Here is a 16,781-nt window from a genome sequence, read left to right on the forward strand (position 1 = left end):
TCAATGTGTGAAATCTGGCTCCACTGAAGTCAATGGCAGATCTCCCAGTGACTTCACTGGGACTAGCATTTCACCCAATACTCTTTCACCTATTCAGTCCTTCTCTCAAAAGCAGCTGTTGACTTGTCATTCCAGCAGAGGACTGGATAGGGTTCCTTTGTGGCCTGTCAATAATACTGCTCTATTGGCTATATGGTTGCTTAAGGAGCAACATGAAGCACTCCGTCCCTCAAAGGGCTGAGTGTACTGTCTCTCCCTCCTCCAGATAGTCTGGGAAAGCTTGCGTATTCTTACACTGTCAGTGGCAGTGTAACATGCCACTTCTTTGATCTAGTTGTCCTTCAATAACCCCACTAAAATCACATATTTACAACAAAATACCACCTAAGAGACTGGGGGAAGGAAAGTCAGAAGGAGATACTGAAATCTTTTTGTGTCAGTTGTAAAAAAACATTTGTGGATTCTTAGACACCACAATTGATGCATAACAGTGTAGATGGATACAGTGTTGGGCAGGCAACTTTTCTTCACCAGACCCTTCAAAAATTGTGCCTCTGGCACCATACTTCCCATAGTCACTGTTCACAGTCAACTTATTCCTTTGATTTTTTTTCTGGTTTCCCATCTGTAGTGCTCCATGTTGAACCTGAACTGCACTCCTTCACCTCTTTTCTATCCACCAGAATTGAAACAGTAGAAATAAACATCTTATTCTTAGCTTAGGAGAATGAGGTTGGGAAGATACTCCAACAATGTCCATTCCACTACTAGAACTTGGAAAGTGGACAAGCGCCTTAAAAATCAGATGTGTGTCCTGAAAATTCAAGAGATATTGGACTGGCTGCTCTGGTTTGAGTTTGTCGCTGGTAGAAATATTCTTAGGCAACTTCTCCAACAAAAACACTCTGAGTCTGACCATGTACTTCTGCTCCTGTTTAAGGACCACAGAAGCCCCCTTTCCAGTTGCCCCTTTCCCTGTGGAAGCCCCTACCCACAACTTGATCCCTAGCTACTAAACCCTCTGGCACAGCCACATAGTGTAATTAGCCAGATCTAGTTTTTCCTAAGGCGGACTTTCTGTGAGCATAGCAGACATTGCTGCAGCTGCTGCTCTGCCTTGAAAGGTTTTAGCAGTCGTGCCCCATGGATGTCAACTGTTGCAGCAGAAAATGAAACCGTCACTTAATCTGCCACCATCTATGCCAGACCTTGTCTATAGTGTGTCACATACTGCATACTGAGCCTATATGCCTTAATCATCTGTGTTGGTCAGGCTTTCTCAGAAAGCACAGACATTATCGTTCAACGTCAGTCCTCAACTTAACTGTCACAAATGAATGTTTCCAAATACCCAGTTTTCTGTGGTATTCTGTAGCACCTATCAGAAGTTTTAGAAAGATATCCTTTTCAGCCTTCACTAGTGAATAATCCAGTTCAGAAGCCTGTACTTAGGCAAAACTGAGTTCAATGAAAATTGGCCAGCGCTGATCAAATGATTCATTTGAATACATTTTCTGAAGGATCTAGCCCTTCTTCTGTTTACAAACAGATTTTGATTTTCATTCATTCATTTGCTTTTAAAAAATTTGTGAGCACATTTCAGGCAATGGATTATTCCCAAACTGTGACTGTAGCCTATTCACTATCATTATTTGTGAGGTTTACCTGGCTGACTAAGTCACATGGGAGTGTTTTTCCTCACTAATTGGATGATTGAACCTTTTTAAGTAAGGAAAAAAACCCCAACAAAAATGGTGAGCATTCTTCTTTATGTACAAATAGCCTTAGTCACTAGCAAATGTGGGTAGGGGTACAAAGAAACATTCATACAAACAAAAAACCCTTCACACACACACACACACACACACACATATGTTCATGAGACATGACTATAAGAGAGAGAAACATGATTTCAACCAAAAAGCTGGTTGGAATTTAAATGTATGTTCATGAACACAGTTTTGCCTGCATACAACCAGCTTTTAGATTTTACCTTAGTAAGGAATTCAAGGCTGGGCCCTATGTTTGTAAGCTTCTTTTAAACCATCCCATACAATAAATTCTAGACAGAAGCACACTTTGGAAGGAGATATCCAAATCCTGAACTCAATTTTTTCCCCCATCAAAACTTTCACTGAATTCAATGGGCATTGTAGCTGAGTAAAGGTTGAGTCAGGATTTAGCACCATGTCTGTGATCCTTAAGCTTCCCTTCCTGTGAAGGGCACAAAGGCCTGGATCTACAAAGGGACTCGTGAGTTGCAATACTATGTGTTGCAATGCCTAATTTCTGGGTACCTAGAAAAATCACAGGAATAACAATGCAATCCACAAAGCCTGAGTTAGGTGTCGAGGCTCCCTGTACAATGTGCGGGGACAGATTGGCAGCTCAGAATGTGATCCATAAAAGCCAACGTGCTAGGCAAGGAGCCACCTAAACAAGCCCATGAGTGACGCTGATAAGGGTGAGTGTGTGTGCGCCATAAGCCCCGCTCTTCTCATATATAGGTGCTCAGTGTGGGCTGCAGGGAGGTGCTTATCTCTGCTAGCAATCCACAGCTAGGAACCCCTCTCTGGGAGCCAGGCGACTTAGGTGCCTAAGTCATTTCTTGTGAGAAGGTGTTAGGTGCCTGCCTCAATCCACACACAACTGCCAGAGGAGTTAATGGGATGGGCATAGATAACTCCTGCCTGCTAATACTGGGGGACACACAATGTAAAAGGGGAGAGCACATGACAGCCCCACAGTGTTGCCTGTGGGAGGAACTTCCAGCCCCACCTCCTTGGGCCAGGGCAGCCAATCCCGCCGGCTCATAGGGAGCTGGGGCACAGGAGTGGGGAGCTTGTGCCTCTGGGCCCAGCTGGGGCCAGCCCAGCCCTGGGGCGACTCACAGCACCAGTGTCTCCTTCGAGCTTGTGGACACGTCAGCAGCGGAGGCATGGGATATGGGCAATGCCTCTACTTCCAGCTGAGCAGAGGCCAGGGAACCTGCTCCTGGTGCCTTCTCCAATGACCCCCGGCCCTGCACCCAGCCTGGGGACCACCGTGCTCTCCTCACCCCAGCAGAGTTATCTGCGGCGAGGAAGGGCTCTGTCTTTCTCCCGCTTTGTCTTCCCTGACACGATTCTGGCTCGCTCGGCTGTTTTCCCTGGCAGCTGAGCCCAGGCAGGGAGCAGAGGGGATGGGAAGCAGCTGTTTCTCATGTCTGCTATGGGTGGGTGCCTCTGCGGTTTGGTAGCTGCCTGAGAAAGGGCCTAGCTGGGAAGGTGATGGTGGCCCGTCCCCTCTGCTCCCCACCTGGGCCCAGCTGCTGTGGACAGGGTCTGAGGAAGCTGGACAGGTGCTGGGGAGCGGGGGCCCTCTGCCTTGCTCAGCCCCTGTTCCCAGCAGCCTGGCCCCTCCAATCCCCGCCCAGGCCTGGCTGCTGCCACCTCTCCAGCCAGCAGGCTCTCTGACCCCACATGTCCCCCCAATGCAGCATATATGGGGGCGCGCAAGTACCTATGCCAACATTATAACTTTACCCAGTGGTTAGAGCACTCTCCTGAGAGGTGGGAGACCCCTGTTCAAATCCTTTGTTCCCCTCAGGCAGAAGGGGTGAAACAAACCCAGGGCTCCTTCAGCACAGGTGAGTGTTCTGACCACTGGGCTAAAAGTTGTAAGTGCTGCTGCTTCAATGGGACCCAATGCAGCAGCCACTTAGCATACCTAAAACTGGGATTTAAGTGTCTAAGTACCTTTTGTGGATATGAGCCAAACTCCCTTTATTTTGTCTCGCTCTAATGGAATAGTGAAAGGTCACTCTGCACCCCCTTATATTTATAATAGTGACTTAAACTTTTGGTCCAAGTCATTTAACAAAGTGTTTGCCTATGATGGGATGCCTAACCCCACAGAGGTGATGAAAAGGTGAACGTGGGATAGGGAGGCCAATGCTGCTTGCATCTGGAGGCTGTGGTTGGCCTAATTAATGATGAAACCCAGCTGGGGAGGGGCTGGATAGACAGAGGAAGGTTAGACCAGAAGGGGGCTACAGGGAGAACCTCTGTAGTCACTTTAGGAGGGTGTAAAGAGACCTGTAGGGAAAAGGAAAGCTTTTGCGGGATAAGTGGCAAGGCTGGGTAGGAAGAAGTCCGGTGGAGTGAACCTTGACTGCCTGTCTTAGGGTCTCTGGACTGGAATCCCATGTAGAGGGTGGGTCTGTGTTCCCTTACCAGCCACTGTGGAAGATGGCATAAATATCCTGACAAAAAGGGATACAGACTTGTGAGAGCCCTGAGTAAAAGGATGACTGGGCCACTAGGCTCAGATGGAGAGATTGGACACTTGTTTCTATTATCCTAAAAGGAGAGAGATTTTTAAAGTGACTTGACTGGAGGGCTATATCAAAAGAAGCAGCAGACCAGATGGTGCAACACAGGACAGACCTGCTATGCCGGACCCAGCTGTGAGGGGGTGCTGTAGCGGTGAGTCCTCCCTTCTACAGTGCTGTGATCTTTTGAGATTTCTGTCTGTTCTCCCTGTGGGTCATCGAAGCATTACTACTGCTAGAAGCCTTTGCCTTTGATCCACTTTTGATATGAATTGAATAAGTTAGAGGATTGTAGCAGTGACATAATTTTATAGATATTACTCCATAGACCATGTAATTACAGGGTCAGATATGATCTGCTGTTTAATGAGGATTAGCAATATAGGGATATCAAAGTATATGGAGGAAGCAAACTGATTTCTTCCTTGGTGTGTGAAGAATACTGTCTAATAAAGAAGCAGGGACTCCTATTGTCCCTCAACATGAAGTCTAAAACACTGAAAATGTTTGGTGATGGAACAGACAGATCCCCCCCAACCCCAACACACACAAACTTTTTCCATGGAGATGTAGAAATTAATTTGCAGCTTCTAGCACCAAAAAGAGTCTTGACTAAAACTGAATTAAGCAGCCATCCACGGTGCCGAAGGAGAAGCATGCAGATGTGGACTTCATCTTCCACAAAGACATCTCCCTTAAATGTAAAATAGCTGCTGTCACTTTGTCACCGACTACCTGACTAAGTATTTATACACACAGAAGCAGAGTTTGACCTTAGGCCTTGCTATTCATGATGTTACTGTCTCAGTCCAACAGTGCAGTCAGAAGCGGGGGTATTTCTGTTAGCACCTTTTGTTTGAAGCCAAATCTTTAATGTTTGTGAAGATATCTGATCAGATTTATATTTTTCGATATCTGAGCCTCATCTAGAGGACTGTAATCTAGTCTTAGTTAGGGAAATCAAAGCTTTAAGGTCAACTCTGCCCTAGGTGCATCCACAATGCAACTGCCATCTAGAAGAGGATCCTTGTGATGTTGAAACATGAACACCACTTGCATGGAGGCTTTGAGTGCCTCAGGATCTGTGAAATGCAAATTAATCTGCCTTAAATGCTTCACAAATGCTGAATAATTCTTGTTACAGGGAAACCTGTGTACATGTGTGTCCAATATCTACTGGAACTGTAAAACTGCACCCCAAGTGCATCTAACAGTTAGCATACCCAGTGACTTTATGTTCAGTGTGATGCCCCAGATTTTTCTGCTTTAGACAGATCTGTTTCTCTCCTCTTCTGAAGAGTATGTCCTAGCCAAAACAGTGGAGGTAATACTACTTTATTTATACTCGATACTGAGCCTGTATCAGGAAGCTTTTTCCTTGTAGACTATTTCAAGCCAAGTTTTTTTGGAATTACTAAATTAAGCTAAAAGAAAAGGAGTACTTGTGGCACCTTAGAAACTAACAAATTAAGCTACTAAGTTTGATCACCTATTTTTCTATTTGAGTGCTTCCCATGGTAATTCTTAATGAAGGACAAACATTGGGCATTAAAGCATAATAAACGTCTGATCACCTCAAGCATTGGAATTGGAAAGTTTCAAATCTTGTGTATGTTTTAGAACTTAAAACAACACTGGCTAACAATTAAACCAAATAACCAAAAATTTTTAAAAATGCCCATATAACCAACTTTGAAATATTTTGATTTTTTTTATGCTTTCTAAAGGCAAATTTGAACTTGTTAGTTTTTCTTTGTATTATTAAACTAGGTGCCTGGTAGGATATAACACTAAGGTCTTCATTTTAAAAAATGTACATGCACAACTGCATGTGCAAAAATGTTAGTGTGCTTGTGTGCCTTATTGGCATAAACAACTTTGATGTTTGCATATTCAGTTATGTATCTCAGTGCCAATATGAGTACACATACACCTCACTTGTTCCACAATCACAAATTAAGAATGCAAAATTGCACACTATTTCTGAAAGTCCTAAAAAACAGTCCCTATCCCCAATAAAAACAGCCATCAGTCTTTTCCACTGAATGGAGATATTTAACTAATGACAGGTCCAAACAGCCTGAGTAATTAATATAATACTCTTAAGCATCTAAATTGAGAACACCTATATGGTAGACTTCTAGTTTCTCATTTAAAGTTTTGGAAAATGATATACCAAAACACTTCGGATTTATGTTCTGTCATTATATAACCACACATGTTATAAAGTCTTATCAAACAACAGATATTTGATTGAAATCGAGTTCACTGCAGGAGAAATTGATTCATATGGGTTAAGGCCTTGCTAAATGAAGTTCAAGGTATTATTTCAATTTTAGCTTCCTCACCCACTGGCTCCAGTAATTTCCCTTCCCCGGAAACAACCAATGTATTTAGGGCAGAAAAGTAATTAATCTCTATGGGGCCTACTCTGAGAGGTCATAGCTAACTGCAGTTTTACACACTTTTGCAGTAGCTCATTTAGGTGGATTACTCCTGGTCTTTGATCTCTTGGATCATGGGAAAGTCAAAAGCAGCAAACAACACCCTCACAAGAAAAACACTTATAGGTGACTGAAACTGGCCTCTGCAGTGCAACAGTATAGGGGGCATTACTGGGCAGGCTGGGAACATGAGGGAACAGAGCTGAAAATGCACTGCACTCCAGCAACCCTTGACTAGTGAATTGATCCATTAGGGATGGCCCTAGCCACCATAATAGTTTAGAGCAGCCTAAGGATCAAGGGGGAGGGCTACATTAGCAGGAGCTAGACCTGGTGAGTGGGCTTGTCTGTTTACATTTTTAATAATTGATACAAAAAAACTTCAGATTTAGACTTTGAAAGTGTCTGTTTCTGCTTTTTCTTTCTCATCTTGGTTTCCTTTAACTGAAGCTTTGGAGGAACGTACAGTAGCATTATTACATTTATCTGAAGTTTATCAGCATGACTTGCAGGACTTTTACTGCAGGTCTTACTAAAGGCAAACTCCCCCCTGACTTCAGTGGGGAAATGGCTACATGCACATATCCTTGATTATTGTTTGGATTAATGTACAAAAATGGCAATACTAGATATAAAATTCTACACTTATTCAAACCATTAACTTCTAAACTATATGCCAGTGCATTATATAAGCATTGCTCAGGTTTTGCTAATTCTTATTGTCCACCAATACTCCATCTCTTCATGCTTCATTCACAAGTCTGTCTATAACTGGGGCCATTGTATCCCATGATACATACAATTTGTTACAAAGGTTAAAATTAAAAGAGAAATTTATACAGAAGAGGTAAAACCCCTGAACTTGAAATATTTGTAGTGCATATAGTGCCATCCCTAAAAAAGGTTTCTTACTATCTGTAAACAGAGAATTTACAGTGCCTCTGTGCATCCTTGATGCAATGAGTATATTGAGGTTTGATTAAGTTGGATATGGAAATTAAAACTTGGCTTTATATTCAAGAGGGTAGCTCACACAGTGTGATCCTGTGACATCCAGTTTTCTGTTTACCCCTAAGGCTGGTGCTGCAATGACTTCAAGGTTTGATGGGGTCTCTTTTTTTAAGTTGTTGAGCAGCAGGCTAATAGCTGCACAGCATGATGCAAAGACAGCAGAAAACAGGGGAATCAGATGTGAATATATTCCCCACAGATCTCCTGCTAGGATGGAGCTAACTAACCAGTGCTTTAGTGTTCAGATCTAGTCTACTCCCACAGAGGCTGCTTTGATTCTCTGCCCACCCTGCCTTATTGTACTCTTTCTGATTAAAGACACTGTCACAAATAAATCATGACTTCTGGCATAAGAACTTGGATTCCTAATGAGGTGGTCATGTTTGGGAAAATAAGACTAGCAAAAAATAAGTTTTCTTTCAATGTCTGTTTTCCCCCCTTACTTATCTTTATATAAAGGTTGGATTATTAACTGTAAAGGCTGTTTTGTTAATGCCCATTTTTCACTTATTTGGAAGCTGCCTGCTCATGTGCCTCCACTTTTCCCCTCCGCTTTAGCAGCTACTAGTGACATGTGGCCTGTAATAAGAAGACAAATTCCTAAAACAGTATTTCTCTTATGTATAAGAGCTAAATCGCACAATTACATGTCCGAGCAATGGAGTTTGTGTAAACAGACTGGAACTGCTATTAAACGCCCACCCTTCATTCTGTGTACACTCAAGTGCCTGTTGAAGTCACAGGGAATTCTGGGAGCACAAGGTTGTGCAGGAGGAGATCACAACTCTCGCACAGATTTCAAAGTGAATAGTTGGTCATTCTGGTAACATACAGTACGTCCTCTTTAATGCCTCATTGGATATTAATTTTTGAATGTATCTGTTCCCCATATTTTGTGCACTGATGGCCAAATCCCATATTTTGTCCACTGATTGCCTGAATAGTTTTCTGGATTTGGCTAAATCCCCTCTGACTTCCATGGGAGGCTAGCCTGAGACCGAGTGAAGGGTTTGGTGCTGAGTTTGGCTGACAAGGAGGTGTCAAAGGTGTTGACTCGGTGACTTGTGATTGAGATTGTAAAGCATTACTGTCCATCTTTAGCCATTGTTGCATAGCTGTGCCTTGTATTAAAAACAGAACTAAAATAGTGAACTGCATGTTCCATGTGGGCCAAATTCTGGATCGGTTCTAGCCCATTTACTGTTTATGAAGTGTCGTGTATAGGCAAGGCTTGCTTGTACCTCTGCGTGCAAGTAAAGATAACGTACTGGCTTTAAATGTCTTGATTAAACTGGAAGATTCTGCTCCTGTGCAGCCCCTAACATAGACATTTTATAAGCACCTGATTTGTACCAGGAACTCAAATAATCTCTGGGTGCCTGACCGTAGGAGCACATTGTGGGTCAGACAACATACTTGCTGAAATAAGGACCGCATCTCCAGTGACTTCAGAGGCCCTGGCCTGGAATGCCCCTCCAAAGCTTCCGTCACACACTCTGAGCTTGGAGAACAGCCAGAACTAGAGCCATGTGCTTTCCCTTGAGCCACAGCTGTTCAGGTCTGGGCCTATATGCAATGCCGAGCCAGAATTATCCATTGAATAAACCATTTTGCACAGTATAGCCCTGTTACAATGTTGATGATCTCATATATGTCAGGCAGAACGATGAAGAAGATCCTTGCCCTTGAAGCTTTTGAATTTAAAGAGAAATTATATTTACAACAATCATCTAATCTTTTCTTCAGTAAATTTAAAGTTTTCTGTTTTCAGCTGAGAATTTTGAGTAAAGTTGAAGGAAGCAAGTTAAAGGCGTTTCATGAATAAGTGCAGTGATTTAAAGATTCAGACCGCCTCTAAGGCTGTTATATAATCTACCTCTCCCTCTCGGAGATGCAGGACCAGTGTTCTGACTCTACAACTGCAGAAGTAAAAAAGTACCTGATATAGAGGCATGCAGATGCTATCAATCCATTCCAGCTGCAACCTGGGTAGTTCATCTTTCCTGTTCCGATCAAAAATAGCCTGAATGGAGATGGGGGGGGAAAAGTGTTTTTTTCTTTATTACGCTAGCATATTTTACAGATGCTTTATCCAGCACTTCGGAACTATGGTCAAACTGTTACAAACTGAACAATTCATGACAAAAATCAGTGTTTACAGTCTTCCTAGCCCTTTGTCTAGGATGAAAAATCAACTGTTTTTATTTTCAGCTCTGTTTATGAAATTTGTAAGTTGAATTTGACTGTTTATCTAATAGTATCCTAGTGGAAACCGAAGATGGGATCCCAAGAGCTCACTTAAAGAAGAGAGAGAGTAGAATTTTTTGTGGGATTTTGAAAATTTTAACCTGGACTCTTAAGTAATGTAGGTATTTCTGAAAATCCCATTCTTTTTTCCATGTAGTCTGTTTTGTAAGCTTACTGCAAGAAAATTACCTTGTGTGGACAGTCACAGGATACCACTTTGTCTTCCTCACCAACCAACTTCTCTAGATTCACTAGCAGTATCCACATGTTTATTTCTTTTAGGTGACCTGTGTTATGGCTGAATCATTAAACATTTCGGTTACTGCTACTGTAGCTTTTTAGGAACTCCCATTATTCAAATTGTAACACTCTGATTTTGGCCCTTATCCCTCAGACTTTACACTTTGTATACTCCATAATTAGTTCCAAGGAGGATTGATTTAAATCAAACCTGATTAAAACACAAATTTTTAATCATGATTTAATCAGCAAGGAGGTAACCTTGATTTAAATCATTGATTTTAATTGTCCTGCATTTGTACTTTTTAGCTCTTTTTTCCTAAAGAGAGGTTGGTTGATGATGATTAAAGCTCATTGATTTACAGCTAAATGTAACCTTCAGACTAAATTTGGTGCATCTTTTTGCTCATGAGGAAGATACAGTATATATACTTATTAAAGCAATTATATAGCTTAATTTAAACTTATTCATTGCTTAATTTCTACATTTTTATTATATTAGAAAATGGTGAATGATGCATTTCTCATTTACCAGATTAAAATTTTACTTGTGATTTGTGTCAAGCTCTACTTGGATGGAAATTCAAATGCAATTAAAAATCCACAAAACCAGCAGTTTGTTTTTTAATTGAACAAACCTACCTTAAGTGCTGGATACACAAGAAAAGAAAAAAATGATCAAAACATGTTTTGCATTTAAAACTGTTTCCTTAAACAAAGGATGTATTGTGTGTAGTTAATGAATTGATGTGATTATTTCTGGTCACCGTATGGTTTAAGACTTTAGAACTCCTCTATCCTCACACCTAGTTTTTATTAATAAATTGGAAGAGTAAAACAAGCTTCCCTCCCCCGCCCCCTTCAACTCCCAGTTGATTTCTTAACTTTGAATGAACTAGTTATGGGACTGAATTTGTTGAACAAACTGAACTGAAGAAATTATCTGCTCTCTCTGCACCCGCAGAAGAGGCTACTGCTATCAAAAGTTAGTTTAGCAATTCAACAAACTTTGGTTTTAGGTCCCTAGCCAGTGATTTCCACCAGTCGAATGGTTTGATTTTTAAAGAAAGTTGGCAGCATGCATGTACTACTTAATATTGTTTGTATTTAATTTAAATGACTTTAATAGATATTTGCAGAGTTGTAGCCATGTTGGTCCCAAGATATCAGAGACATACTGTGGGTGAGGTAATAGATTTTATTAGACCAACTTCTATTGGTGAGAGAGAAGCTTTCAAGCTACACAGAGCTCTTCAGGCCTAGGAAAGGTACTAAGAGTGTCAAAGCTAAATACAAGATTGAACAGATAGTTTAGCATACGTAGTTAGATATTACCTCCCCCACCTGGTTTCTTTAATAGATGCAGTAAGTTTGGCCTTTAATATAGACTGTTTTAAATAGGTTTATTTTTAAAAATAAGCCTGTGGTTTTATTTAACTACATTATTTTTTTTTTCATTTTCATTTTGTTTTTAATCAACTCTGATTAGTTCACATTGGCTAAAACCTCAACCCATCCCCAGCCCAAGTAACTTGTCTTGACACTGAGAATGCCATGGGGGAAAGAGGAGGGGTAGAATTTTTCTTCCAGGCCTTAGAGCAGGAGTGGACCCATACTGTAGGCACTACCCCATTTTACTGGCTGGAGTAGGCACCACAGCCTCAGTGCCTTCCCTGTGTTGGGAAGAAAGCCCTGAGGACATGCACAATAGCATATCCCCCTTCCCCTCTTTCTAAAGCTGTTACATACAGCTTTCCCAGAGCCCTCAGGAGCTCTGCTAAGGTATACATACGTGCACATGGTCCCAGCACCCTGTTCATACACCCCGCCCTGCTACTTCAGCGAGGTGGGTTCTACTATATTAAGTAGTCTCCATGTCCATTTTATGACCAAAATGCACATTTCCTGATATGGCCTGGATTCATTTTTAATATTGCTGATGCTAGGGTATTTGCATGAAATGCTCCAAGGCATTAGAATTCCCTTCTATTTGAAGATAGTAAAATGTGTTTTAAAAGTAAAATTTATTTTCTGTTACAGTGGGACTTCATTAGTGTGAGGAGCACGCTTTCACTTCTGTATGCATTCTGTGAAATGCACTAAATACGTATGATATGGAATGGTACTTTGTTATTTCAGGCTAGATTTGGTCCAAGGCACCAGCATTGTTGTTGCTATGGCTGATTAACTGATAATCCACTGTACCATAGCTACCTTTTTACTTATGTACTTGGGAAGGTGTACACAGAGAACTACTACAGGAGAGAAATTCATTATCTTCTCAGGATCCTCTAGCTTAATGTACAAAGTTGTAAACCATGCTGAATCAGCTCACAGTAACCAAAAGTCACTGAGTCAGATCCTCAACTGGTGTAAATTGCTGCAACTCTATTGACCTCAGTAGAGCTATGCTGATTTATACAAGCTGAGGATCTAGCCCAGTGAGTACTTACCACACAGCAGCATCAAAGTGACAACTCATATGAGTAGGTTGGACCGTTTTCTTGAAGTATCAGCTGTATGCAGAATTATATGCAGATTAAGATGTCCAATCTCTGTTTTTATATTCTTGAATGGCTTCAACTTGAACTCCTTAGAGCTTAGAACTCCTGTCTGTCTGTCTCTTTCTCTGCCTCCCCCCCAGCATGAGTCTGCTTTCAAGATACTTAAGTGGGAAGGTCCTCTCTTTGCATCTCCCACTGCAAATATTTAATAGGGTGGGTTTTTTGGTCACTCTTCCTCTTTGCAGTTTCCTTTGGCACTTTATACCTTTTCATGTGTCTTATCTAGATTTGTATATGATGTAGAGACCATCCCAAATAACCCTACAATGATGGTGGTAACGTTACTTGTAGGCACACAGAAACGATTCCTCAAAGGGTACAGGGATACATCACACAAAACTGATGTCAGAAATGTCACACTGTAACACAAATGAAGTAATTATGCTTTCTAGTAATGTGACTTCTGGTGTGAATATTGCATCTTGAATATTGTACTCAGTGCTGTTGTAAAATGAGTTGACCATCTAAACCTTGGGATATGTACAGCACATAGTGAGTAAGGGCTTGATTCAAAGCCTGTTGAAGTAATTGGGAGGTATCTTTCCATTAATTTCAATGGACTTTGGATCAGGCCCTTAAATATCACTGCCAGATTCCAGTGGTAGTCTGTCCATATCTCTTATGTATTTCTTCTCATGAAACCCACTTGCTTCTCTGAATTAAAGCAGTTACCAGAAAACAATTTTCCCCCTCCACACACAGGTAGCTAGTTTAAAAGTAATGATAAACTTACTGAAGGAGTGAGTTTGAGTTCAGATCTCTCTCTGTCTCCTTGTTCAAAGAACTCGCTGGTTACCAATTCAGCTGCCTAAAATATAATCACACTAAAGATTAAGGTTCATGTTAGCTATTTGTAAGAATCACAGATTTATTGCTTATAGCCCCTAATTATAAATTCCTCGGTAGTCCCATTTATGTGTTTACAGTAAGGCAATGTTTAACTACGTTGTTGAGGTTAGGTCTCAGGCATGGGACACTGCAGGTATACTGGTATCTATATCTCTGTAGTCATGTTCCAAAAACACATTCTGATTTCCTTTTTGATGCCTGTCAATGATCAGTCAAACTGGAACAGCATGTAACTTATGCATTTGAGAATAGAATAGATGGTTATAAATTTTATATGCCCACGTGGAACTATCTTTGTAGAAAGACTTTGTGAAGTGTACATGAGCACTCTGGGTGCTGGCACTACTGCCTCTGAAAACTCTTGAGTTGTTAGAGAAACAAAGCTCATCGGTAAATTCTGTGTTAGCTAAACTTAATGTGAAACCCTAAGACTTTCTTCACCCAGTTTTGTTTTTCTGTACTATACGTATCCTATAATTACTGTAGCTCTTAAGCATCTAAATATGAACACAGATTAAAATTGTCATTTGATTAAATGTAAGAATGGTGGCATTGACTTTTGGAACTGTATTATACTCTTTTTGCCAGACTCCATGAAGCTGCCTTCATTTCTGACAATGGTATGTGTTACTTGGAAGGATGCAGTATTCAAAACAAGATTATTTTTGAAAACACTGGAAGCCTAAAGAAACCAGTAAAGCACAGACAGCAAGTGACTTTAGTATAAACAGCAGCTTTAACTAAATGCACTTGCTGTCATGCACAGCCAAAAATATGTAGCTACTGAGATAAAGGTATGTTTCTAAATAACAAAAAGCATAGAAACTCAGGCTGACATTCTGTTCCTAACTTCTCCTGTTGTGCTACTTACTTTTTTTTCTGAGGTACACTGGTAAGAAACCATTTCATATGCAATACCAAGGCACAAAAGGGTGAACTAAGGATAGAATTTGCACCTCAGAATAACTCTAAATTTCCTGGTCTAACATTGAAGTGCAAGATTGCTAATGCAGTCACTTGTACAGGCTATCAACAATCATCAGATCTTAAATTTGCTACAACTTAAAAATGAGTCACAATTGAAAGCATGTGAACTGAAATTATAAAATGATTTAAAATCTTCAGCTAAGTTAAGAATAATTACCTGCAGAATCTTATTGCACAGTTTGAAATGACTTTTTCTATATGGAGCCCCATCGTGTGAATAAAATCATGGATTTATACACCGTGCATAGGCTGTTAAATTATTCCAAACAGCAATTCAGGGCTTTCCAAGTATCTTCTATATGAATAATCAATATGTACTTGTCTCCTTTCCTCCTGCTCTCTTCAACATTCTATCTCTGTCTCCTTTTGTATGTCTTTTCCCTCTCCTAATCTTTTGGAGTGTTTGTCCTTTGCACTTATTCTGTAAATCCCTTCCACTTATGTATTTTTGTCCACCTCTCTCCCTTCTCAGGACAACTCCTCCTCCAGGTGAGGTTTAGGGTCAACAGATTTCCCCATTCTGTGGCCTCATTAGTGTGTGTATTTACTTTTATCTTGAAAAACTCAACCAGATGATGCCTTTAATGCTCCTAGACTGGATTTTTAATACAAAATACATGTTAGGTCACAAGGGAAGGTTCAGCTGCAGCATTTGGAAGTCATAAGAAAAAATAGTTGGTTTTACACTTCAGTGGATGACCCTGGATTTCAGTATTGATCTCCCATAGCCCAAAACTCATTCAAGAAGCGCTAAGCAGATCCTGACTCTTGATACCATAGGAAACAGAAAAGCTAATTTGAAACTGAGGAATGCCACAAGCTGCAGCCATAGCTGAGGTGGGATTGAAGAGTCTTGGGACCTGAAACTTTTGTCCTGCAGTGGGAGAAACTTCCACTGATTTCCATGAGTTACTTGTAAACTGCATCGGGGAATAGAAGCTCTGGAAGGAGATGGATACCAAAATGCTTTTTAAAATATGAGAGAGGCATTAAAATTATATACACCAGATATTCCCATATGTTAAACACAGCATGAGCAGAATTCAAAATACCAAAGAGCTGTGCAACTTTGCTTTTAAAAAAAACCCCAAAACTTATTCAATAATTATACTAACACTCTAGACCATGAACGGCATCTGTGCCGATTAAACCCTTATCACACACAGGATGGATGTTTTGCAATTGAGGTAATGCAGCAATAGTACCTCATCACCTTCCAACCAGAGTCCCTCTTTGTCCATCCCCAAGAAAACTGGCTTCTTTCCATTTTGCTTCCTCTCACCTAGCCTCTATCTTCCAGTCCACTGTCTTTTAACTTGTGGAGATCACTAGTCCCATCAAACTCACTCATGCCACTTACCCACTTTACATTGTCAGTGGCCCATCTCCTAGATGCCTTCTGCTGCTGGCTATTGCTCCCAAGCTTCATCTCCCAACATGTACTGCCTTCTACCTACATTTTACTCACTGAGGTACGGTTGGGAACTGATAGTAGGGGAGATGGGTCATGCCAGTGATTGAGGCTGAGGGTGGGGGCAAGGAAAATTTCTGGCAGTGGTGAATGGATGGCTAAGGTCAGGGCTCTTGGATGAGGCCAGTCTTGACCTAGCCAGCCTTCCAGCTACAGGACTTTCTCATCCTATAGTGACTTGTCCCACCAAATCCTAAATGTCAATGAGTGCCTAGGTATTCTATACATTTCTCAGGACCACACTCAGCACTGCAGTTTTTTTTCTGAGTAAGGAATGCTGAATAGGGCTTTAAAACTGCATCTTGTAATGTTAAGCCGCGGCTGAGATAAAGAAATCTGCTAATTAGACTAAAAAATGCACATCCTATATCCATTAGGACATGTGCGTCAATTGGCAGTCCCTGTTGGTGTTCCATATTTAGGACACATTCTGCTATTGTCAATTGGTTATAGAATTTTGTACATTTTAAAAGGTAATTTGGGTTTACCTAAAGGAAGAAATGTTTGCAATGTGGAGGGTGGTGTGGTGGGTGGTGGTGTTGTGGTGTGGTTTTTTTTTTTTTTTTTTGAAAAGGTCCATTTTTTGTATGGAGTTAAAAGGTTAATAGATGAGAAGATATAAAATAAGATCTCTTCGGGTACCTAAATATTGCTCA

At 40.9% G+C, this 16,781-nt stretch overlaps 1 protein-coding gene across 1 annotated transcript in view; it reads right to left on the minus strand.

Annotated features, from left to right (window-relative positions):
• The window catches only part of PDE11A (phosphodiesterase 11A), a 224,276-nt gene that overhangs the window by 12,293 nt on the left and 195,202 nt on the right, over positions 1-16,781 (minus strand). The window contains exons 18-19 of the mRNA XM_074967652.1: positions 13,552-13,622; positions 9,707-9,790 (exon numbers count right to left, since the gene is read on the minus strand). Of these exons, the coding sequence (XP_074823753.1) occupies positions 9,707-9,790; positions 13,552-13,622 (155 nt within the window). The remainder of the gene's footprint in view (positions 1-9,706; positions 9,791-13,551; positions 13,623-16,781) is intronic.

Source organism: Natator depressus, chromosome 11 (assembly GCF_965152275.1).
Source record: "Natator depressus isolate rNatDep1 chromosome 11, rNatDep2.hap1, whole genome shotgun sequence".
Lineage (NCBI taxonomy): Eukaryota > Metazoa > Chordata > Testudines > Cheloniidae > Natator > Natator depressus.